Source organism: Vicugna pacos, chromosome 2 (assembly GCF_048564905.1).
Source record: "Vicugna pacos chromosome 2, VicPac4, whole genome shotgun sequence".
NCBI lineage: Eukaryota > Metazoa > Chordata > Mammalia > Artiodactyla > Camelidae > Vicugna > Vicugna pacos.
The window spans coordinates 71,605,846-71,628,547 of NC_132988.1; the positions used below are offsets into that span (position 1 = coordinate 71,605,846).

At 43.8% G+C, this 22,702-nt stretch overlaps 1 protein-coding gene across 3 annotated transcripts in view; it reads left to right on the forward strand.

Moving 5' to 3' along the window:
- PARM1 (prostate androgen-regulated mucin-like protein 1) overlaps positions 1–22,702 on the forward strand; it is a 96,553-nt gene that overhangs the window by 47,048 nt on the left and 26,803 nt on the right. For all 3 annotated transcript variants that reach the window (XM_015246348.3, XM_072941441.1, XM_072941462.1), the window contains exon 2: positions 14,873–15,574. In XM_015246348.3, coding sequence (XP_015101834.1) covers positions 14,873–15,574 — 702 coding nt within the window. The remainder of the gene's footprint in view (positions 1–14,872; positions 15,575–22,702) is intronic.

Consider the following 22,702-nt stretch of genomic DNA (forward strand, 5'->3'; position numbering starts at 1 on the left):
AATGACATGATCTCACTTCTATGTGGGATCTACAAAAAATCGAGTACAGGGAAGCAGAGAGTAGAACGGTAGTTCCCAGGGATGGAGCAGTGGGGGAAATGAGATACTGATCAATGGGTACAAAGGTCTGTAGGGTACAGTTCCATAGGATGAAAAAGTCTAGAGGTCTCATGTACAGCATGATGACTCTAGTTAATATACTGTATAGGATCCTGGAAATTTGCTAGAAGAGTAGATTTCAAGTGTTCACATCACATACAAAATATGGTAGCCACACAAGGAGATGCTGTGTTAGTTAACTTGACTGTTGTAATTATTTCATTGTACATATTTATATCAAATCATCATGTTGTACATCCTAAATATATACAACATTTATTTTAAAAAGTAAATAAAAAGAACTTGGATAAGGGTAAGGGTGATGGCAGAAACAAGCCCAGAGGAGCTAGTTTGATGGGGAAAGAAAAACCAGTTAATAGACTTACTGATTTTGAATATAAAGCCCAAAAGGGATCTAAGCTAGGGGCCTGGAACACGAGAGAGAATGCCAGGCTGGATATTTAGACCTGGGAATTACTTTTGAAATAAAGTCGTGAGGTAGAGCTGCCTCAAATTAAGCATGTGTGCATGTAGAGGATCCCTGTCTGACCCTAACAGTGCCAGGGGGAACCTAAGAATATATTAAAGGAGTGGTTTACGACGTATAGAATGGGCAGTGTCACATTGTGAATAATTCTTTTCCCAGCAGCAACACTTACAAATTTATTCTGAATTAGTAGACCACCAAAAGCAAAATTATTCTTCAAGTTGAGCCAATTTTTATACAGCTTCCACGGTTCACCCAAGTTAGCTCATGTTGCCAGAGTCTGTCTTTCCAGATTGATGTGTTTAATAGCATCTGTCAGCGGTGGCTGCAGAGTAGCATTTTAATGGGTCCCGAAGATTCATCAGAAGATGCTGTGCTCCAATAACAGTGCCGGGGGCGCCTCCCCAGTTGGTGTTGCTGGTGCGTTTCTTAGCAGGGGAGACTGTGCTGCCAGCATTTAAGAGATACTGAGGGTAGCAGCAGTTGGAGGTTGGTTAACGAATGAAACCCTGAAGATGATGTTTATGTGGATGTGTGTATCCAAGTACTGATTTATGTTATTTTAAGCTGAGATGCAAATTCAGTGAATAAGGAGAGCGAGCCATTTCCCTCTGGAGTTGTGAATGTGTTAGGGAACAAGAGCATAAGAGAGTCTGGATTTTAGGCAAATTAAAATCAGAATGCTTCTTTACACAGGTGACAAATTAGGTGGTAATTAATCCCATTAAATGAGGAGTCACTATGGAATTCTTTCCAACAGCCAGTTCGCCTCATCACTTAACGTATTTGATTAAAATTCATTACTCACAACATCTCTTACATAAAGCATGGTTTCTCATATTGATTTCAACTGATTCAATTCATTATGAGGAATATTTCTGCAGAGAAGATTCACTCCTACAAAGTTAATAAGTTACTGTAATCACACATAAACTGGAAACAAGCTTTGTACCCACTTCAGCTTGTGTTCTTTGTACCTTTGTGTGAGCTACCAGCTCGCATGTATACCTAGGACTTCCTAATTAATGATTGATTCCTGTTCTCTTGGCCCCTTCTCTTTATTTGGGAATGAATGGGCACCTGGTTCCCACTCCCCGAAGATGGGCCACCTATCTTTGATGACATGTCAGGACATAGACCACATTCCAGGAGACAGTGAAACACAAGGTCCTTTCCTGGAGTCCCAGTGATGCAATGGGTCTTGCTGTGTGTGGTTCCATCCTCAACTTGCATCTTCCACCCAGTCCAAGTTCTGAAAACGACCCGTCTCAGCAGAGAGGCCAAGCGCAGCAGTGATGGTCCCTTACGGAGAAGAGGATTCATAGTCAGGGAAACTGGGTCTCAAAGAGGAGAAGCAGCTCGTCCAAAGAACAATGGCACTGACACCCACAAAACCCAATAGACTTCGGGGCTCCCAACTCTGCCTCAGCATTTCCAGCCTAGAACTTGACTCCAGTGAGTAACAAGTTCATTCTCATTTCCATGTTTGTGGAGGACAGAGATCTTCAGATTCTAGGAACTTTGTCCTGACACTGTAAGCTTTTGAGTTTTGTTGTTTAGGAGATAGCTTAACAAGCAGAAAGAGGACTAAAGGGCAGAAATGGTAATTAATGAATACCTTACTTTCGTGTGTTACTTAATAGCCAGCTAATCCCTTTCACCTACTTGCTCATCCCCTTCTGTCTTAGTCCGTCGGGGCTGCTGTAACAAAATTCCACAAACCGGGCAGCTTGTAAACAACAGAAATTTATTTTTCACAGTCCTGGAAGCTGGGAGTCCAAGACCAAGACACCAGCATGGTCACCTTCTAGTGAAGGCCCTCTTCCTGGTTCAAGGCCAATATTTTCTCTCTGTGTCCTTACATGATGGAAGAGTATAGGGAGTTCTGTGGGGTCTCTTTCATAAAGGCACTAATCCCATTCCTAAGGGCTCCACTCTCATGACCTAAGCTTAACCTCTCGGAGGCCTCACCTCCGAACACCAGCACATTGGGCATTAGGATTTCAACGTATGAATTATTGATGCTTAGGGCCTTTTGCATCTGACCTTTCCAAATAAAGACTTCTGATGTTGGCATTGTCATGTTTCCTCCTCTACCACTTTTTTCTTCACATAGATTATCTGTTTTGTCAAGTATGCTGAAAGGCCAGTGCCGTGGTCTGAATATTTGTGCCCCCCCAAGTTCATATGCTAAAATCTCAATGCCCAGTGTGCTGGTGTTAGGAGGGGAAGATAAGCCCAGTTGCAGCTGTCAAGGGAAAGGCCGTGTGAAATACCAAACAAATCACTATCTCTTCCACTTGCCTTTCTCCGTGTCACTTAGATACCTGGGTGCCTTGATCAGAGCAGGCACTCAATACTTACTTGTTGTATTGGACCTAGACAAACAAAAATCTAATCAAAAAAATTTTAAAGTAAATTGCTAAGTAATGCTTAACATTTTAAAACAATAGTAGGATTCCGTTCTAGGGAGTGTGTCTTGCTCATGCCTCGTCGCACAAAGGCAGGCCAGCCAGGCTAAGGATAACAAGGCGTGGCTCCCCGGCTGCTGCTGAGTGCTATTTTCTCTGGTCCCTCAGCCTCACCTACTGCAGCCACCCAGCCTCATGCATGTTCTTGTCAAGACTCATGGTGAAAACCGCCCTAGAAGTTTCTGAACTTCTTTTTTAATAAAGTGGAAAAATACAAATCACATTTAGCTGTGGTATTTTTCCTTTCTGATGCTTTCTGTGGGTGTGTGAGGCAGCTCAGCTTTCATAGGCATCAGCCTAGAGAATACCTCCGGGAACGCTGACAGGTCCAGCTGCCTATTGCTTTGTTGGAGGATGCGGGGAGCGCTCCATCCCTGAGGCTCACAGATGATGCCAGGAGGCATAATAGCCTCCCTCTGATGGTGCCTAAAAAGTGCCTTTTGAAAATCATTAGCAGATTAAAGGAGGTGAAGGCATTTGGTCCCATGTTCCAATTAGACAGAGGTCCACCTAATAATCTAATATGTGTTGAACTCTTACCTTATGCCAGGCGTCGTGATAAGCATTTTACATAGTTTGTCATTTGTATTGCGAGTGATAGAAACCCTAACCAAGAGTAACTTAATCCCCAGCCATTTGTTGTTTATTTAATAGGAAGTCTGCAGTTAGGCATTCTAGTCCTGGCTTGGCAGGATCAGCAGTATCATCAAGGAGAAAGGCTCTTTTTCTCTTTCTCTTCCATCATCTCTAGTGGGTTGACTTTCATCCTTGGCTTCACAAGATGGCTGCCACTGTGCCAGACGTCACATCTGCATTAAAGGGAGGAAGGAGGGAGGAAGAGCACACACCAAGAGAATTTTTCTTTCTTACATATTCTTTTCATAAGGAAGCAAAATTTTTCCAGAAGCCCCTTAGCCTATATCCTATCAATCTCATTTTGTAGAACTGGGGTGCTTTGATACCTCTAGCAGCAAAGAAGCCTAGGAAGGGAGCATTTAGCTCTTATAGCCTCTGTAGGGAGGCTGGCAAGAGAGGATTGGGAATGGCTATTGGGTTAATCAGGCAACAATGTTTGCCTTATCTGCCTTACTTGTTTAACCCTCACAATAACTCTATGAATGGAAGGACTTATTATCGCAAGTTTATAATTAAGTAATTAAGAGACTTGCCCAAGGTCATACAGCAAGTAAGTGGTTTGGCTAATACCTTTAACTTTAACAGGCAGCTACTTAGCAAGATGGTTAAGAAGACAGGTTGTTGAGATAAACTGCCTTCTAGAGTTTAAATCTGAGTTGTACTACTTTTAGCTATGTATCCTGGGAAGTTATTTAACCTCTTTCTGCCTTACTTTACTCACTTGTAAAATGGGGAGAACAATAACACTTATCCTTCATTTATTGTGAGGTTAAGATTAAGTGACAGTACTTGTCAAGTACCCAGAATTTGGCTTACAATGACCATTAGACAAGTGTTAACTAAGAAGCTATGAAGCAAATAGCTTCATTTATAATAAACCTAAACTGAAAATAGCCCCCATGTGCACCATAGGTAAAATGGGTTAATAAATTGTAGTATCTTCAAACAATTGAATACTATCCAGCAGTGAAAAATGATGAGGTGTTAACACACAATAACGAGGAGAGTCTCACAGTGAGTGAGAGAATCCAGACGTGAAAGAGTGCACACCGCCAGACACCGCCGGACTCCACTTATGTGAAATTCAACAACAGGCCAAACTAAACTGTAGTGATGAAAGTCAGAATAAGAGTTACCTTTGGAAGACAATGTCTGTGAGGAGGCATGAAGGAACTTTCTGGTTCTATATCTTGATCTAAGTGGTGGTTATGCAGGTTTAATCGCATGGAAAAATTCATTGATTTGTGCACTAAAGGTATGTGCCTTTTCCTGTGTGTCAGTTATATTTCTATTTTTAAAGTACATAAAAATTTAAAAAAGAAACTTGGAAGCATATATACTCATGCTGAGTGGCATCTTTGCAGAAAACCCTTAGAAGAAAATGTTGGCAGGAGGAGGAAGGAGGCCCACCGATGTCATGGGTCATTCGTCTTCTCTCAGAAGGCCCCCACTGCCCTCTCCCACTTCCCACTCCCAGAGCAAACTTCCCCTGAGTCATCTTCCCAGTCTTGGAGGAGCATTTGCACTAGAGTCATCGCTGCCCTCTTTCCTGACCCACTGGGTGACCAGTGGTGGACTTAGGAGGGGAGGCCAACAGGAATACAACATCTGAATTCATTTCATGGGCATTATCCTGTGAGTAATCAAATTGGCTACGGATTCACCAATCAGAACGCCAGGATGCATCAGCCTGGGATGCCTCTGAGAACTGTCCTTCCGAAGGCAGATTTCCATGGAGCTGACCACCTACAGAGCTCCAGCTGTGTGGAACAAGGAGTCACGGATGATGCATGCACTGAGCTGGAGACAAAGTGCGGGATATAGTGGACAACGGCATTTAGGCTGAGAAGGCCGTGGCTTCTCACCACACCAGGGCTGCCCCAGCCATTTGGGCAATTCTAAGCCTCAAAAAGATCCTCTGAGAGAAACGGTTCAGAGTCGAAGCAGGCCAACATCATGGATTTTCTTAAGTTCTGGTACTTTCCAGGGCTGCAGGGTATGAGAAATGACTTGATTGTTATTTGCGCCTGTAGGAGGTAGGGTGGAAGGAAGGGGGTGTGACCTTTGACCAGGCAAGAGACCACTGCATTTTACAACACCCAAACACAGAGGGTTTTTTTCTTTTCAATCGCATGAGAAATTTTTTTGAAATTTCAGTCAGCAGTTGGACAAACTGAGCTGAATTGGGCCCCCAGGCCAGAGCATGTGTCGGGGAGACCACAGCCTCAGCTCTGGGTCACGGGAAAGGGGGCTGCCTTGGTTTAATGTCGGCCACTGGAAATCACCCAAGGTGCTACCTGCACTCCCTCCCTCCCCTCTGAGGCCTGGGGAAGGGGGCTTGCTCCCGAGGAAAGCCTGGGCAACGTGTCCAGGGCAGGCGCCATCCCGGGACTGGGTGGGCCCAGGCTTGGCCTGGCCTGAGCTGCCCCGGCAGATCTCTGGCCCCTTGGTCTCCAGTCAGCAGAGGCTCCCGGAAGAAGGCTGCGGGCCCTGGATGGAGCACAGGCACCTGGAGCAGCTGCGTACTTACACGCCCTGTGGGTGGGCCGTGGCGTGTCCCCTCGGCCTGAGCCCCAGCAGTGTTGGGTCTGGGCCCACAGAAGGGAAGTGCAGAGGACCTGACACAGTTGTCCAGAAGACCCCCTGTGGGAGATACTAGTCATCGTCTTCTCCCACCCCGCTCCCCACGACCCACGCCCAGTGCACCTCCAGCCACAAAGCGACCAAAGAGAAGGCACCCTCCCTGCCTCCATCGTCTCTCATTGCCTCCACTGCCCGGCCCCAAGTGGCCCCTTCAGAATCTCAGGTACCTACTGGCCTCCTTGCTCAGCACAGCCTCCTCCTGAGGCCGACCACCAAGGCCTGCTCCCAACTTAAAGATAACGAGTTTGGAGGAGAATTTGACTGAAAGACAGATGCTGCTCTTGGTTGAAAGGAAAAACAAAAAATGGTGTCTTTTTCCCCCAAGAAGTACCAAAATTCTTCACAAGTGTTCTTCTCTCGCTGGCATTCACAGCCCCCACAGGGAGCCTGGTGAGACCATTAGTCTGGATTTCACGGATAGAGAAATTGAGTCAGACACTAGGTCTGTGGGTTCTGATTTGGGGGACAGAAAACAGAAGGTCTTTTTTTTTCCCTGGATGAGAATGGTATCCCATTTCCAGCAGCAAAACCCTCAGGAGAATATGGCTCTTTGACTTCAAACAAGTGTCTTCTTAAACACAGTTTGATGGCCTGGAGGCACGCACAGTCTGTCTAGACATATGGGCGCTCTCAAATGCCGTCTGGCTGGACCAGACTGATTAGTCATGGTTTTGCAGATGTTCGATGAACCTGCTGGAGTGTTGGGGGCACTTAGCAGCCCCACCAAAGAGAACATGGGGGATTTTTATAAGTATGAGGGTCCCAAACAGTGGCTTCCCTCAATCTAAAGATTTAGGTTTCATATTAAAATATACGTATCATTTCAGTCCAAGTACTTGCTGAAGTTTAATCCATTCAGTGCAAGGATGGTAAGGCCCACCCACATTTGGACCAACTGACTGATAATCAGCATAGCGAGAACTGGCAACCCTGGTCTATATCCTGCACACAGAGAGGCAATCCCTGAAGTTTCCAAAGTGGATGCAAGCAAAAATAGCAAAAGTCTCTTTAGAGACCCATCCAAAATTTCCTATTAGCTAGTGCTTTTTACAGAACTCACAGACAAAGCAGAAGGAGGATGCATTTCTGCAATCACAGTCCAGAATATGAGCCAGAGAACATTGCTGTTTTTCAAAGGGTAGAAAATTCGTGTCTTTCCTCCATGAATGTTGATGGAGCACTTTCTCCGCACCAGGCACTAAGACACAAACAACAAGCTGCAGTCCCTCTCATTAGGGCTGCCAGACAACCATGGAGAGCTCAGTAGAACATGTGTTACGAACAAAGTCTGTATAAAGTGCGGTGGCCACACAGAGGAGATGGAGAATCTTCATACAGGAGGTGAGACTCCAGAGTTCTCAGAACTGGGTGCAGAAAGGGGAGTCAGGGTGGGAAGAACAGCAGACACAGGGGCAAGGAGGCAGACGGGATATTTCAGGAGCACACGCTGATTCAGATTGCTTGGGTCTCAGGGGTCACCAGGGGTGGGGTTGGAGACCATAAAAGGTGTTACGTGTTATGCCAAGGAGCTCAGAATTTATCCTGAGACCATTAGGCAGCCCACAGCAGGACTGAAGCGGGAGAAAGGGGTTCACACGGTCACGTAATTTTTTAAAGTCTTCTCTAGTGGCCCATATTAGAGAATGTATTCAGAAGGATAGAGGAAAACTAGTGATTTGTTGCCTAATATGGAGCACAGATTTCAGAAACACCCTTGTATTTCCTGCTACAAGACAGTGGAATGATTATAAGGTTAGCTGGGAGCCAGATAGTTTCAGATTCAAACTTCAGCTGTGCCTTGTACTAGCTAGGTGACCTTAGGGAAGTTACTTAACTTTTCTGATCCTCTGTTTTGTCATCTATGAAGCCAAGGTAACAGAGGATGTTAAGATTGAATGAGATGATATGTGTAAAGGGCTTAGCTCATTCACTCATTCATATATAGAAATATACATATGTATATTTGAATTCCTACGATGGCTCAGACAATGAGAATATATGACCAGTAAATCCACTACAGTCCCTGCTTCCTGTGGATCTTAGAGTCTAAAGGGGGAGGCACACATTAAACAAAGCTTCCCACAAGCAATTACAGTTACGTGCCAATTTCAGTCCTGTAAATATAAGATACAAGGTGCTCTGCGTACATCGGGGGTTGGGACGGACGTGGAGGGTGGAGATGGGGTTAGATTTAGCAGGAGAATCAGCAAAGGCCCTTAAGCTAACCCTGGAAGGATGAACAAGAGTAACCCAGGCAGACACAAGAGGGAGAGCTGTTTAGGTAGAAGGAATAGACTAAATCAAAAGCCTGGTGTGTTTGAGTACCCGGCAGGGAGAAGGCTGAAGAGGCAGACTGGGCTGGGATCACAGGGAGACTTCTAGTCCTTGGTGGGTGACAATTCATGGCACTCATTGCCAGTGCTGCAGACCTGTATTCCTGACACCCGGTCCAGCCAGGAGGCAAGAGCACCTGTGTAGAACACAGACTCTCTACACTGCAATATCCTGTCACTCCTTTCAACACTGGGGAACTCGCTTCCCTGTCCCAGCCATCAGCCCCCAAATCTTTCCTCCTGGCAACGCAAGAAACCCAGGATCAAGCCAGACACAGTTTTTTCACATATCAAATAACAATATACATGGAAATAGATAATTTGCTATCCAACCAAGAGTCTGCTTTTCTTCTCAGCAACAATCTGTCAGCTATTTTTGATTGTAAAAGCTTTAATCTGACCAAACTTCAGGAAATACTTCCATTTGTTAACTTACAAGGAGGAATTGCAGATTAAGTTAGCCATCATAGTATGCATCCCCAGATCACTCACTTGGCCAAGTTGAAGAGATTTCCACCCTTGAGTCACTCCATTTCAGGCCAGTGAGCCTGTCACTGCCAGGGCAGTGACACTGTATCTGTCAAAGTCACTCAGTTTTGGAGCAAGGCTCATTCACCTATAATTTAGAGGTTAATGGGTTCAATTTCTTCATTCTACTTATGCTGCCATTTTCTCAAGGAAATATTAGAACTAAGGCTTTTCTTCAGGGGAAAGTCCCTCTACTTCGGTTGGGAAGGTTTATGGGCACTACGTTATTCTAACTTCTTCAGCGGCCCAGTCTCTTGTGGGCTCCTCCTTGCTTACTCTGTAATGGTGTTTGCTAAAGTATGTTCTACCAGCCTTTTCCAGGCCAGGCACTATGCGGTGTGGGTCAGAGGGTGGGAGTTCTAGCTGGGACTCTGTCCCTACACTATTCTTTCCAGGCAACACTGTCCAACTTCCCGTCTTAGATGTGCCAGTTCAATTACATCGTGTCCCCTTCCTGTGCCTGTACCCTTATTTGTCAAATGAGGGGTTGTAATCATGTATCACTTGGACTCTTTCTAGCTCTAAAAATTTTTTTGAAATCCTGAGATAAATCCTCAATCCTGATACAACCCTGTTTGACTTCGTTTGGTTTTCCTGTGGAAACACAAGTCCTACATGTGAGAAAGCATAGTGATATTTCCTCAGACTATCTCAGTGACTCTTAATATTGAAGCCCCCACCCCTACAATGTGATGGCATTTGCAGATGGAACTTTGAGGAAGTAATTAGGGTTAGATGAGGTCATGAGGTTGGGGCCTTATGATGGAATTAGCATCCTTATAAGAAGAGATATAAGAGAGCTTCCCCCTTTCCCACCTCCACAAGCATGTACCAATGAAAGGCCATGCAAGGACACAGGTAGAGGGCTGCCACCTATAAGCCAGCAACAGAGCTCTCACCAGAACCTGAATTCACCCCCACCTTGGTGGGACTTCCCAGCCTCCAAACTGTGAGAAGTAAATTTCTGTCGTTAAAGTCACTCAGTCTATGGTGTTTGGTTCTGGCAGCCTGAGCTGACTAGGACAGCAGGCATTCTCTAGGGTAGTCACAGTATCTTCATGCTGAAAGAAGACCCACCCTCCTGCACTCAGAGAAATTTGGAATGCAACAACAAATAAGGCAAAGAAGAGGCTTTTAATGCCTTGTTCAAGTGAAGATAATCATTGTTGTCCCACAATTCCGTGCACTGTTGTTTTGTTAGGAGTCAGAATTACCTGAACTAGACTGTAAAGTACTTTAAATAACTAAGGAGGTAGCCATGGAAAATGAACGACCTCCTCAGTCCTCTTTGGAAGCAGGAAAGGTAGGAGTTATAAAAGTATATTAGTCAGAGTTAGGATAAAGAAGTTGTAGTATATGATGGAATATTACTCAACCATAAAAAAGAATGAAATTTGCAGCAACACAGATGGACCTGGAGATTATCATACCATATAAATGAAGTAAGCCAGACAGAGAAAGAAAACTGCCATATGATATGGCATCAATTATATGTGGAATCATTAAAAAAAACACAAATGAACTTATTTACAAAACAGAAAAAGACTCACAGGCATAGAAAACAAACTTATGGTTACTGAGGAGGAAGGGAGTGGGAAGGGATAAATTGGGAGTCTGAGATTTGTAGATACTAAATGCTACATATAAAATAGAAAAACAATAAGTTTCCACTGTATAACACAGGGAACTATATTTAATATCTTGTAGTAACCTATAATCAAAAAGAATATGGAAAGAAATATAGGTATGTATATGTATGACTGAAATATTATACCGTACACCAGAAATTGACACAACATTGTAAACTGACTATACTTCGATTTTGAAAAATGAGGGAAAAAAAGGTATATTAATCAGAGTAAAACAAGAGCATGAACTTCTCCAGCAACAAAACCAATTCCTGGAGCATGTCATTTTCAGCACTATAGTGATTTCCATAATACAGCTTTTAGCTCCACTGGAAATGACAACACACGTGTCACCCTGAACATCATGTACTTTAATGACACCTTGTGTGTTCTCATCCTTTCAGAACCAACTCAAATGTCATCTCTTCTGTGACTTTTCTAAATGTCATTTGAAAATAACTTTTGTGTATTTTTGCATTCCATGGTCTCCGTACAGAATATTCATCTTTCCTTGGGGCTCCCGTTCCAATTTGCATTTACTTCCACAAGGCACTTATCACATCACATTACAGGAAGTTGGATGTCCTGTCTGCCCTGCTAGATAGTGAACTCTCCAAGAGCAAGGCCATGGCCATAGAAACTACTCAATGAAAGCTTGAATGAATGAATGAATGAATAAAGTCCTGCTCCTTTGCATATGACTCATTCCCCATTCATCCCAAGCTTCCAAAGACTGATTCAGCTACCAGACTGAGGCTTTCTCTACCTCCATCTGCCCATCTATTATATGATACTATGAACAGTAGTTAAACATTGTCATTTTTCCCCCTTTGGCCTCAGAATCTTTAATGAGTCATGGGAGCTACCAGGATGCAGAGCCAGTAAGCTCTAAGGTCATATGTGAAGATTCAGTGTTTTAATAATATTTGTCCCAACTGTTATTTTGTCCATATTTCAAAGATCCCTTGGTCTGTATTCATCCTGAAATTATTGACACTTCACAGCTGCCCAAAGTCCACCATAGAAACATGGACTATTATGTGGTTTAATTTGGGAGGTCTGCCCCTCTGTTTACTAGGAGAGAACCCCTCCTGTGGTTTACAGTCTTCACCAACTCCTTTTAAATAAAATAAAGCCAGTAATTTTGATAACAATCCAAGTGTTAGATTCAGTTTCATTTTGAGAAAACTGTATTTTCAGGTTAGACTCTGTAGCACAGTTTCCCATCAGCTACTGAATCTGTTGTGCAGATGAATGAAGAAGTGAGCAGATTTAATCTCAAGTGCCTGAATTTCTTTGCATGTCTCTGCTTTCCCTTCCTCTGTGCTAAAATCTAGCCTATGTTTTATTCCTTGTGAATCTAGATCATGTTTGACTGTTATCTATATGCTACCCCCAAGAAAATTTCCCCAGAGTTTGGAGGGTTAAATAGTTGAAGACCTAACAATGCATCAGGCACATACATGTACATGGACACGTAGAAGGACAGAGGTTGACATTTTAAGCAAGATTCTTGCCCTCAGATAACACCAGATAGGCAGCCCTCCTTGAGGCAGCTCTGATGGCTGTGGCCATACTAAGTGATATGATATGTAAAAGAGAGTAGAGAAATACTGGGGTTTTTTTTAAATAAAATTCTTAAGTTAATTCATTTTTCCACCCTCCTTTCTTATCTCCCTCCTTTTCTCCCTCCTTCCTTCCTTCCTTCTTTCCACAAGTACTTTTTGAGCAATTACAATGACCTAAGCACTGTCCTAAACTTGGAGGAAACAGCAATGAATAAGACCAGGTCCCTGCACCCATATGGAGCTTATACTCTGGGAGAAGAGAGATAATAAGCAAATAAAGAATATGTAGTTTCAGGAAGAAATTGCTTTAATTTATTTATTTTATGAAAAACAAAATTGAAAAAAAAAGAGAAAAGCCTATGATGGTTCCACAAAAAATTAAACATAGAATTACTGTAGGAGCCAACAATTCCACTGTTAGGTATGTACCCCAAAAGAATTGAAACCATGGTCTCAAACAGGTATTTGTACACTCGTATTCAGAACAGCACAATAGCCAAAAGAGGGAAGCAACCCCAGTGCCCATCAATGGATGGATAAAGAAAATGTGGTGCATGCATGTAACAGAATATTATTCAGCTTTAAAAAGGAGGGAGATTCTGACATGTGCTGTAATATGGATGAAACTTGAATATATTGTACTAATAAATGAAATAAGGCAGTCACAAGAGGACAAATATTGTATGATTCTACTTACATGAGGTACCCAAAGCAGTCAAATTCATGGAGATAGAAAGTAGAATAGTGGTTTCCAGGGGCTGGAGAAAGGAATGGAAGGGAAGAATAGAGAGTTATTGTTTAATGGATACAGAGTTTCAGTTTGAAGAGATGAAAAAGTTCTGAAGATGGATGGTGTTGATGGTTGAAAAATAATGAGAATGTACTCAAATGCCAAGGAATTGTACACTTTAAATGGTTAAAATGTTGTAAATATAGCATTTATATGTGTGTGTGTGTATATATATATATATATACAATTTTTTTAATTTTTAAAAATAAGCAAGGGGTTGGAGTAAGAATGATTTTAGTTAGGACTGTCTAGGAAGTCTCAGAGGAGGTGACATTTGAGTAGAGACCAACGGAAATGAGGAGAACATGGGATGATGACATAGGGGAAGAGTTTTTGATTTTATTCTAAGTACAATCTTTGGAGAGTTTTGATTGGTTAATCTGATTTGCCAATTTAAAATATCATACTGGTGCTATGTGAAAAGTAGACTGAAAGGGAGGAAACCTGGGTGCTAGAAGATCAACTAAGAGCCTGTGGCATTGTCCAGGCGAGTGACTGGTGGCTCAGGTGATGCTGAGATAATAAGGGAGGTGGTGAGGAGGGATCGGATTTGGATGTATTTTCACGGTAGAGTCATCATGATTTGCTGGTTGGGAGTTGGGGTGGGGAAGTGGTGAGGGAAAGAGACGCATCAAGGACGATGTCTGGATTTTGAACTCAGTAGCCAATGGAAAGGAAGTGCCATCCACTGAGATAGAAATGAGTAGGAGAAAAGCCCGTTGAGGAATGAGAAGAGATATGGGGAGGCATCAAGAGTTCCCTGAAAAGTGAAATCATAAACTTAGTGTCCAGCAGACCACTAGTACTTAGAAGCCATTTATTAAATACTTGAATGAATGAATGAATGAATGAATGGAACTGAATGGGCAAATGGAGGTAGGGAGGAAAGAAGAAAGGAAACTCAGAAAGGAAACTCTAAGTCTTACAAAACATGAAAGAGAATATTTGTTAAAATTACATGATGGTAAAGACCCTTGGCTAGAATTTGGGAGAACTAGGTTCTAGTCTAAGAAAATATTTCCAAACTTCAGATTCCTTCCTCCCCTAGGCTTTTATTCTGTTACCTCCCTCTTTTTTCCCCAACAGGAAATGTGCTCACACTTTTATTCACCCCATTGGGGCAAACCCATTACCCTTTGCACCCCTGTGCGTAGTTGCAGGACTCAAAACCTGGAAGCAAGCAACAGCCAATCAATGAGTTCCTCTGACAGGGACCAACCAATCAGTGAACTCTTCTGACAGGGACCAGCCAATCAGTGAGCTCCTCCAGCTTTGGGCTCACCAACCACGCCTTCCCCATGCTCAGCACACAGGCTGGGCATCCCCAGTCATTGTGGAGCAGACCCTAGAGCAATCCAGAGAAATTTTCATCAAGTCAGTTCTGCAGAGTGTCTCAGTTTTTAAGAGCACAAATTTAAGTAAGCAGGAGAGAAGATTAGTTCACGCCATGTAATGGCTGAATTTGCGTTGACTGACCCATAACTGCTCCAGCTGAGACTTCACTCTGGTTCCTACCCATAGTCACAAAGGGAGAAGAGAGCAATTGGGGGTGGGGGGTTTAAAAATGACCTTCACAATTGCAGAGGCACGGTGTAAAATGAAAAAAAAAAAACCTGTGAAACTGCTATAAAACAGCCTTGCCGTGCAGGTTTTCATACATTGACCGCGTTTGTACTGGCTCTTCCGCAGGACTGACGGTACAGAGCGTGTCTGCATCTGCCCTCTCACCTGTTTCTCTTCCTGCAAGCATCACGCCACTGACAACAGTCTGGACCAGCTCTCCACAAAGGCCTCCTGCGTCCCCAGCCAGTGACACGCCCAGCAACCCAGTCCTCCCGATTACAGCATCAGCCCAGACATCTCCACCCACCAAGAACGTTTCCATAGAGCCCAGAGAAGAGGAGCCCACCAGTCCAGCCTCCAACTGGGAAGGCACAAACACAGACCCCTCACCAACTAGCGGTGGAGCCCACTTAACCCCGACGCCTGAGGAACACAGCTCAGACTTTCCTGAGGCCAGGGTGCCAGCTACAGGGTCACAGCCCCCCACTGAGTCTCCCGCACTCACCTCCCCTCAAGCACCAGCCTCATCACCCTCACCCCCATCAACCTCACCGCCGGAGGTTCCTTCTGCGTCCGTCGGCACCAATCAGACCTCGACTGAGACCAGCACCAAGTTTACAGGAGCCCCAACCACCCCAGAGTCCCCAGCGGAGGAGCACAGCTCTAGCCACACACCTACTTCACATGCCTCAGCTGAACTGGTGCTCACGGAGACGACACCCCAAGCAACTGTGCCAGCCAAAGTGACCTGTGTGCTGATAGACATCGAGACCACCACCGCCTCCCCCAGGGTGATCATGCAGGAAGTGGAGCATGCGCTAAGCTCAGGTGAGTCTGTGTCTAGAACATCGGTGTCCTTGACGCCACTAAGATGCTATGAGTACCGTTCAGTTAACCAGACACAATGGGTTAGATCTGAATTTTGGAGTGCAACACCTGTGCTGAATTATAATGCACAAGAATGTCCAAGAGAGCAAACTTTACAAATTTTCAGTCTCTTAATAATTTCCCCAAGATAGTTAATTAATTGCAGCCAATCTTTACGGTTTGTCTTTGCGTAGATCACAGGGAGTGTAAATGAATGAAGCTGAATAAGCAAAGGGATGAACAGCACGGCTCTGGGTTGAGCTTCCTAGGTTTCAATTCTGGCTCCTGACTTTGGGCAAATTACTTCATCCCTGTGTACCCTTATTTTTTCCTCATCTGTAAAATGAGCATAAAATAGGCTCTATTGTACATGGTTCTTGTGGGGATTAAATGAAATGACATATAAAGTGCTAAGAACAGTCCCTGGCAGGGAGTGAGTACTCAGGAAATGTCAGTTGTTATCATGACTTTGCTCAGTGTATTGACGAAGTGTTTACCTCAGGCCAGAAAGTAGGGTGGGGGGTTGGAGAGAATGTGCTTATTCTTTAGAGTCACTGATACGTGGGAAAGACAATCAATCTTATGGAACGTCACATTTGTTTTTATTCTCCCAGGAACCCTCTGAAGATGGTATTATTTTTATCTTGATTTTGCAATCTTGGAAATTACGATGGAGAGAGATTTAGGGTCTTTTCTAAGGTCACTTGCATCTGACATTGACGTGAAGACCGTAAATTTTAGGGCACTGGGCAGGAAAAGGCCTTAGTGGGAACATTTGCCCTCTTGATTAAGAAACCGTAAGGTGATATCAGTCAGAAAGGGGAGGGGAAAATGGAACTTTAGACCCTTCCTTCCCTGAGTAGTCCTGCCAGGGGCATGGACTCAGAGGAGGATATTTGGGACAGAGCCACACATGACCAGCTGAGGTCAAAGAAATGCTGTGACTGAGGAGAAATGAACATCTTTTAACAATTGCTAGACAAGCACTGTGAATGGAAACCCTGGTAGACGTGGAAGGAGAGAGGGAGAACACTTAAAATAAACAAGACAATTCTCACAGAAGAGCTCACAGTTTACTAGGGACCAAAGTCCCAAAGAATTGCAATTTTTTATTTCAAAGGCCCAGTATATATCAGTGAGAGTCCCAACAAGAAAGAGAGATACAATCAAACTGGGGTAAAGGAAAGAATTACAAAGGTACAGCTGGGGTGTAAGAAAACCACGGGGGATCATAACTGCAGAGCTGTCACGAGTCAGGCCTCAAGGGAGAGACCAGAAACCAGAACCCAAGAGGAGACTCTTTCAGAAAAGACCACCTTAGGAGGAGCAGTGACTCTTGGGCGACGGACACAGCTAACCCAAGGTTAACCTCTGGGGTGAAGGGAATCACTTCTCTGCCCTCCATCCCCCTACCACTGATGTGCAACCCAGTAAGCCAAGGACAAGGAAACCCACTGTGGTCCATACAGGTCAACTTCCTGGAGAGCAGAGTGGAGAAAGGTGGGAAGTGGACCTGGAGGGTCAAAAGGAGGGAATCTGACGCGCGCAGTTCAATAATAGCTTCCTCTGTGCAGCCCCATCCTCCTTAGCGCCCTGTTCGCACTTCCAGCCTGCACTTATCACATGGCATTTAGAAGTGTACTTCCTGTCTCTGCTTTCCACCACTTTCTGTCTGATACTTTCCATGCTCCCAGCTGGCAGGAAACAGCTCCATTAAAGACAAGGTACCTGGAGCAGACTGAGTGTTGACTCAGTGTCCCAGGGACTGTCCCTAACAAAGGTGCCATCTAAGAACAGGTGTGCGGGCAGTGGCCCCATCTCCTCTCTTTCCTAATTCAGACCTCGCCGCTGCCTGCATGGTACCATGTCTTCAGTTTTCTAACTAGTCTCCCTTTCTTCACTTTGCTGCCTTCCAGGATACCATGGACATGATAGGTCAGTACCAAGCACAAATTCTTAGCTAACCTCCCTCATCTGACACAACCTACTGCTTTCTTCAAGTCCCAGTCTCAGTTTCATGGGCTAGATCATGGGCTGATACAAGACAGTCCTGTTCTAATATGCCAGCTTGTGTTTTAGACCATGTATCTTGATTTCCTCAACTCAAAGCTAGCAGGGCTAAGAGACAAAATTAGTGACAGAGCTGGGTCATTAACCAGAGCTTTATAGTCCTAGGGAATATGACCCCCAGTAGGAAATCCAGAGTAAATGGACAAAGGAGTGATTGAATGACTCGAGAGGAAGGTGTGGCAGGTTAGAGGGAGATCCCTGAGCATGGCCAGTGTACATATCATAGACCCAAGAGGGTTTATCCCCTATGACCTATTAAATCGGAAAATATTTATCATGCATCAACCAGGACCCTGTGCTTGATGCAAAGAACTAATAAGTGCAAGATCTGTCCTCTGAAATTTTATAGTTAAAATAAAAAGAAAGGGCACTTTCTTAAGTAATGCTTTTTTAAAAAAATTTTTTTGAAGTGTAGTGGATTTACAATGTTAGTTTCAGGTGTACAGCAAACTGATTCAGTTATACATATACATACATATATTTTTTTTTCTTTTCAGGTTCTTTTCCATTATATGTTATTACAAGAAATTGAATATAGTTCCCTGTGCTATACAATAGTTCCCTGTTTATCTATTTGATATATAGTAATGTGTGTCTTTTAATCCCCAACCCCTAATTTGTACCTCCCCACCCTTCCCCCTTTAGTAACCATAGTTTGTTTTCTATGTCCTTGTGTCTGTTTTTGGTCTGTAAATAGAATTTGTATCATTTTTTAAGTAACTCTTAAAGTAACTCTTAACATCATTCCTTAGTTTCTGATCTGAGAATGAACGAAAGTGGGTGGTAGGATCTTTGAGCAGATGTGATGCAATCCATTCATTTCAACGGTGGAGAAATCGTGTCCCAGAAGTTTGGAGTGCCTCACCCGAGGTCAAACCACCAAGTGGCAGAGTCCAGATCCTTAAAACCACAATCCTTACAACCACTTCTCGGATCAGCAGCACTGCCCCTCCACTTCTCCATCAGCCCAGCAGGCTGAGCAGCTCCCCGTGATGCTGTGCTCATGGATGACTGTTTGGGGATGTTTCTGTTTGAAGATTCTTGTGCTGCCTCAAGAGTGGCAGTAATAACACTACATTTTTGTTTAGCGTTTTGTCTTATTCTGTATGAATTCACATAGCATATTTCTATGAATCCAAGGACTCATCCACTCAATAATATCCAGACATAGTCACCAATGAATGATTCTAAAAAGAGGCAAACGCTATGGGAGTTAAATTTGACTGGTGGGATGAGGGCAGGGTCTGTGATGGAGGGAGGGAGCACATGATCTGAGCTGTAAGAGGTGGGGAGAGATAGGACCCCAGGAGAATTCGGGGGAGATTCAGGCACTTGTGAGCTGCACATGCCTGGATTCAGAATTCAGCTGGCAGCTGCATGCACAAAAACTGCTTGAGTCGAGGTATCCAGTGCCCTCCACACTGCCAGCTCTGGGGGTTAAGTCTTAGTCCTGGCAAAGCCCGACCTATCAGCAGCATTTGACGCTGATGGTCACTGCCCTCATCTTTGAAGCACTGTCTCCACTTGGCCATAGGACACCCCTCTCTTGTTTCACCACCTACCTGGCTGACTGCTCCATCACAGTCTGTCGCCTTAATTCACCCCCTCACCTTCCTACACTGGAGCACCCCAGGCCCAATACTGCCGTCTCCTCCCCCCAGTCACGCGCATTCTCTGCTCTTCCCTCCTCACTCACTGCTGAGATGATCTCATCCTGTCTCATGACTTAAAATGCCATCCCTGTGCTGATAACTCCTGGATGTAAAATTCTGTCCCTGTTTTGTTTCACTGAACTAAAGACGTGTCAACACCCAGCTGTCAACTAACTCATATCCTCCACTTGGGCGGCTCTTGGGCATCTCAGAGGTAATATAGGTCAGATGAATTGCTGATTTCCTCACCCCTCAGTCCCCTCCTCCCTCTTTTGATTCCTCAGGCCAAAATCCATGGACTAATCCCAGACGCTTTTCTCTCACACATACTCCACATCTGGTCCTGCAGAACCCAATTTCCTCTCGCCCGTCTGTCATGGCGCTCTCGTAGGTAGGACTTGAATATCCCTGTGACTGATCTCACTACTCACCATGCCCTCACTGGAGAAACCCTTTTCAAAACCCAGGACAGAGCTTGTCCCTCTTTGGCTCTAACACTCCATTTGTTTTCCCTTCTGAATCAATAAAAGCCGGAGTCTGTGTCCTGCCTGCTGTGTTCGCACACTGAACCTGCCCTGCCTCTCTGCCCTCACCTGCTTCCACTTTCACCTGCAAACACACTGGCAATCTTACCACTTCTTGAACTTACCACGCACACCCTCGCCCCTGGGCCTTTGCACTTGCATTGCCTCTGCGTGAAACATTCTCCTGCCAGCTCTTTAATGGCTCATCAGGGAAGACTGTTTAGCTGTCTCCTCAGGAACCTTTTCTCATCCCCTGTCTGAAATTATAATCCTGTCACCATGGACCTCTTTACCCTGTTTAATTTTTCTTTTGATCGCTTACCACTTTCTGACAGTATCTCATTTATTTGGTTTTCTGCCACTGGACTGTTAGCTCTGTGAAACCAGGGACCTTGTTCACAAAGAGAAAGATGTAGGTTACATGCCCAACCCTGGAACAGAGGCTGACACATGTCAGACCCACAATCACGTTTGTTGAATAAATGAATGAAGGGTCAGTCATCCAATACTAGGGAAGTTATTTAATTTCTCTGAGCCTTGGTATTTGTATCAATAAAATGGGATAAGGGTAGAATCCAAATGATGGGATTATTATAAGGTTTAGTTGGACTAGGAAATGTACAAGATAGTGGCCACTGAGTAATGGCTCAATTATGCCTGTGCTTGTTGTTTTACTATCACTTACTGCTATCATCAGCATTATTATCATTATTTTGCTGTTGTGATTGCTGTTATTATTTTTATTGTATTTATCATAATGAAGAATGTCCACCATCTTCAATGAACTTTTATTGGGCTTTCACTGTGAGTCAAGTACCTGGTGAGGCCTCCCTCCTGGAGTTTACAGTGCCACACGTGCACAGCATGGAAGGTAGTCTAGTTTGGTGGATCCCAGGATGTGTGGAAGAGGAGACTGAAGAAGAAACAGGAAGGAAGACTTCAGGACAAGTGTTAGAGGACCCTGAGTAGCATGATGAGAAAATTTACTTTCCCTGACAAGCCACTAATAGCCACCAAAGGCTTTTTATCAGGGGAAGAAAATGTCGAGAATTATATTTTGAGTGTTCAACTGGTAGGAATACGTGTGTGTAAATTGCAGGGGTTCAGGACTGAAAACATATAGATCAGTTTATACCTGGCTTCTGGTTTGCCATTGTCACTGACAGATCTTGTCATTCAACTACTCTGACTTTACAAGCTCCTCACTATAAACTGAATACAAGAGAGGCAATCTTTCAGGGGATTTTATCTGGCTTGTCTTACCATGAAAATTGTTTATTAGAAGTATCCTAGGCAGAAGAAATGAGACTCGTATTCTTATGAGACTGACTGAGAATATATCTGATCCAAAAACTGGGCTAGTGACTGACACAGGTGAACCCTCATCTAATCTTCAGAACATTCCAGTGAGGTGAGCCAGACAGTATCTGTTCTACAGGTGATGGGTGAAACAGGCTCAGGGAGGTTGAGTGACTTAAGTTCCCACATGAGGGACCAGGCCAGTATTCAAATTTAGTTCGCCTGAGTGCCCCTAAGCCAAGGATTTCTTCTGCCACATCCATTCGCCCTGCATTCATAGAAATGAAAAGTTGAGGAGGACCTGTGCCCTCCAAAACTGCTGTGGAGAGAGCCGCATATGGGATGTTATCAAACGCATGGTGCTGCCCGCCGGGCCTGGGGGTGGGGCCGCCCGAGAGAAGAAGCAGGTGGCAGCAGCAGCCGTCCAAAGGCGGCTGTGTGGAAGGAACGAGTTTTCGTTTTCATTTTTCCATTTTTGTTTTGCTTTTAAAGGAAGTGAGAGAAAGAGAGAGAGGCATGATGTGTTATATATGGGTCATCTTGTGTTATTAAATCAGAGCTCTTCAGGGTGGAAACTATGACTACGGTATGTTTGTGGCTCCCGGAACCTAATTGAATGGCACTGTCCAAATGCTGGAGGGATTACTCAATATTGCACACCAAATTATACTCAACTGCCCCCACTCTTGTGTGTGCAAACTTTAGAGTTACAGTCACTCTGCCTGCTGCAGAGGAGATATTCTCTTTTGTTGTCTTTTAAAAATCCAAGTGGCCACTTGTCTTATGCTGTCCTACACTTGCCATTAACAAAAAAAAGGACTCATCATTGTGACAGTTTATGAAGACCCTTGAACTTCAAATTGCTAGTCTGACTCCATAGTTATTCAGTATGAACTGTGCTAAAAACACCCTGAAAGAAGGGACACAGATATCTACCCTTCTCTGTGTGCATACCTGCTAAGGAGTTTCTTTTTTTTTTTTTTCCTATTTTTTATTATTTCCATTTTTATTTTTTTAAATTTATTTTTTATTGAAGTGTAGCTGTTTTACAATGTCATTTTCAGGTGTACAGCAAAGAAACTCGGTTATGCATATATATATATATATACACACACACACATACATTTTCAAATTCTTTTCTGTTACAGGTTATTACAAGAAATTGAATATAGTTCCCTGTGCTATACCGTAGGTCCTCATTATCTATTTTATATGTAGTAGTGTGTATCTGTTAATCTCAAATTCCTAATTTATCTCTCTCCTGCTGCGAGGGACTTTGAGCTGTACACCTCCTTACTCCAGACTAACTCTTAGGATGAATACAGATTTGAAAAATGAATGAACTCCTACAAAAGGGGAAGAATGATTTTTTAAATATACATAGAAAAATCTAAGGGGTAAAAAAATGTATTGTGGTGAGTTAATGTCCATTATATTTAGATGAGGTATTTAATACAGCAAAGGGGGAAATGATGATTTAACAACAACAACAACAACAAAAAAGTAAAAGAATGTTAAACATTTACAGATCAGATTCTTTCAGA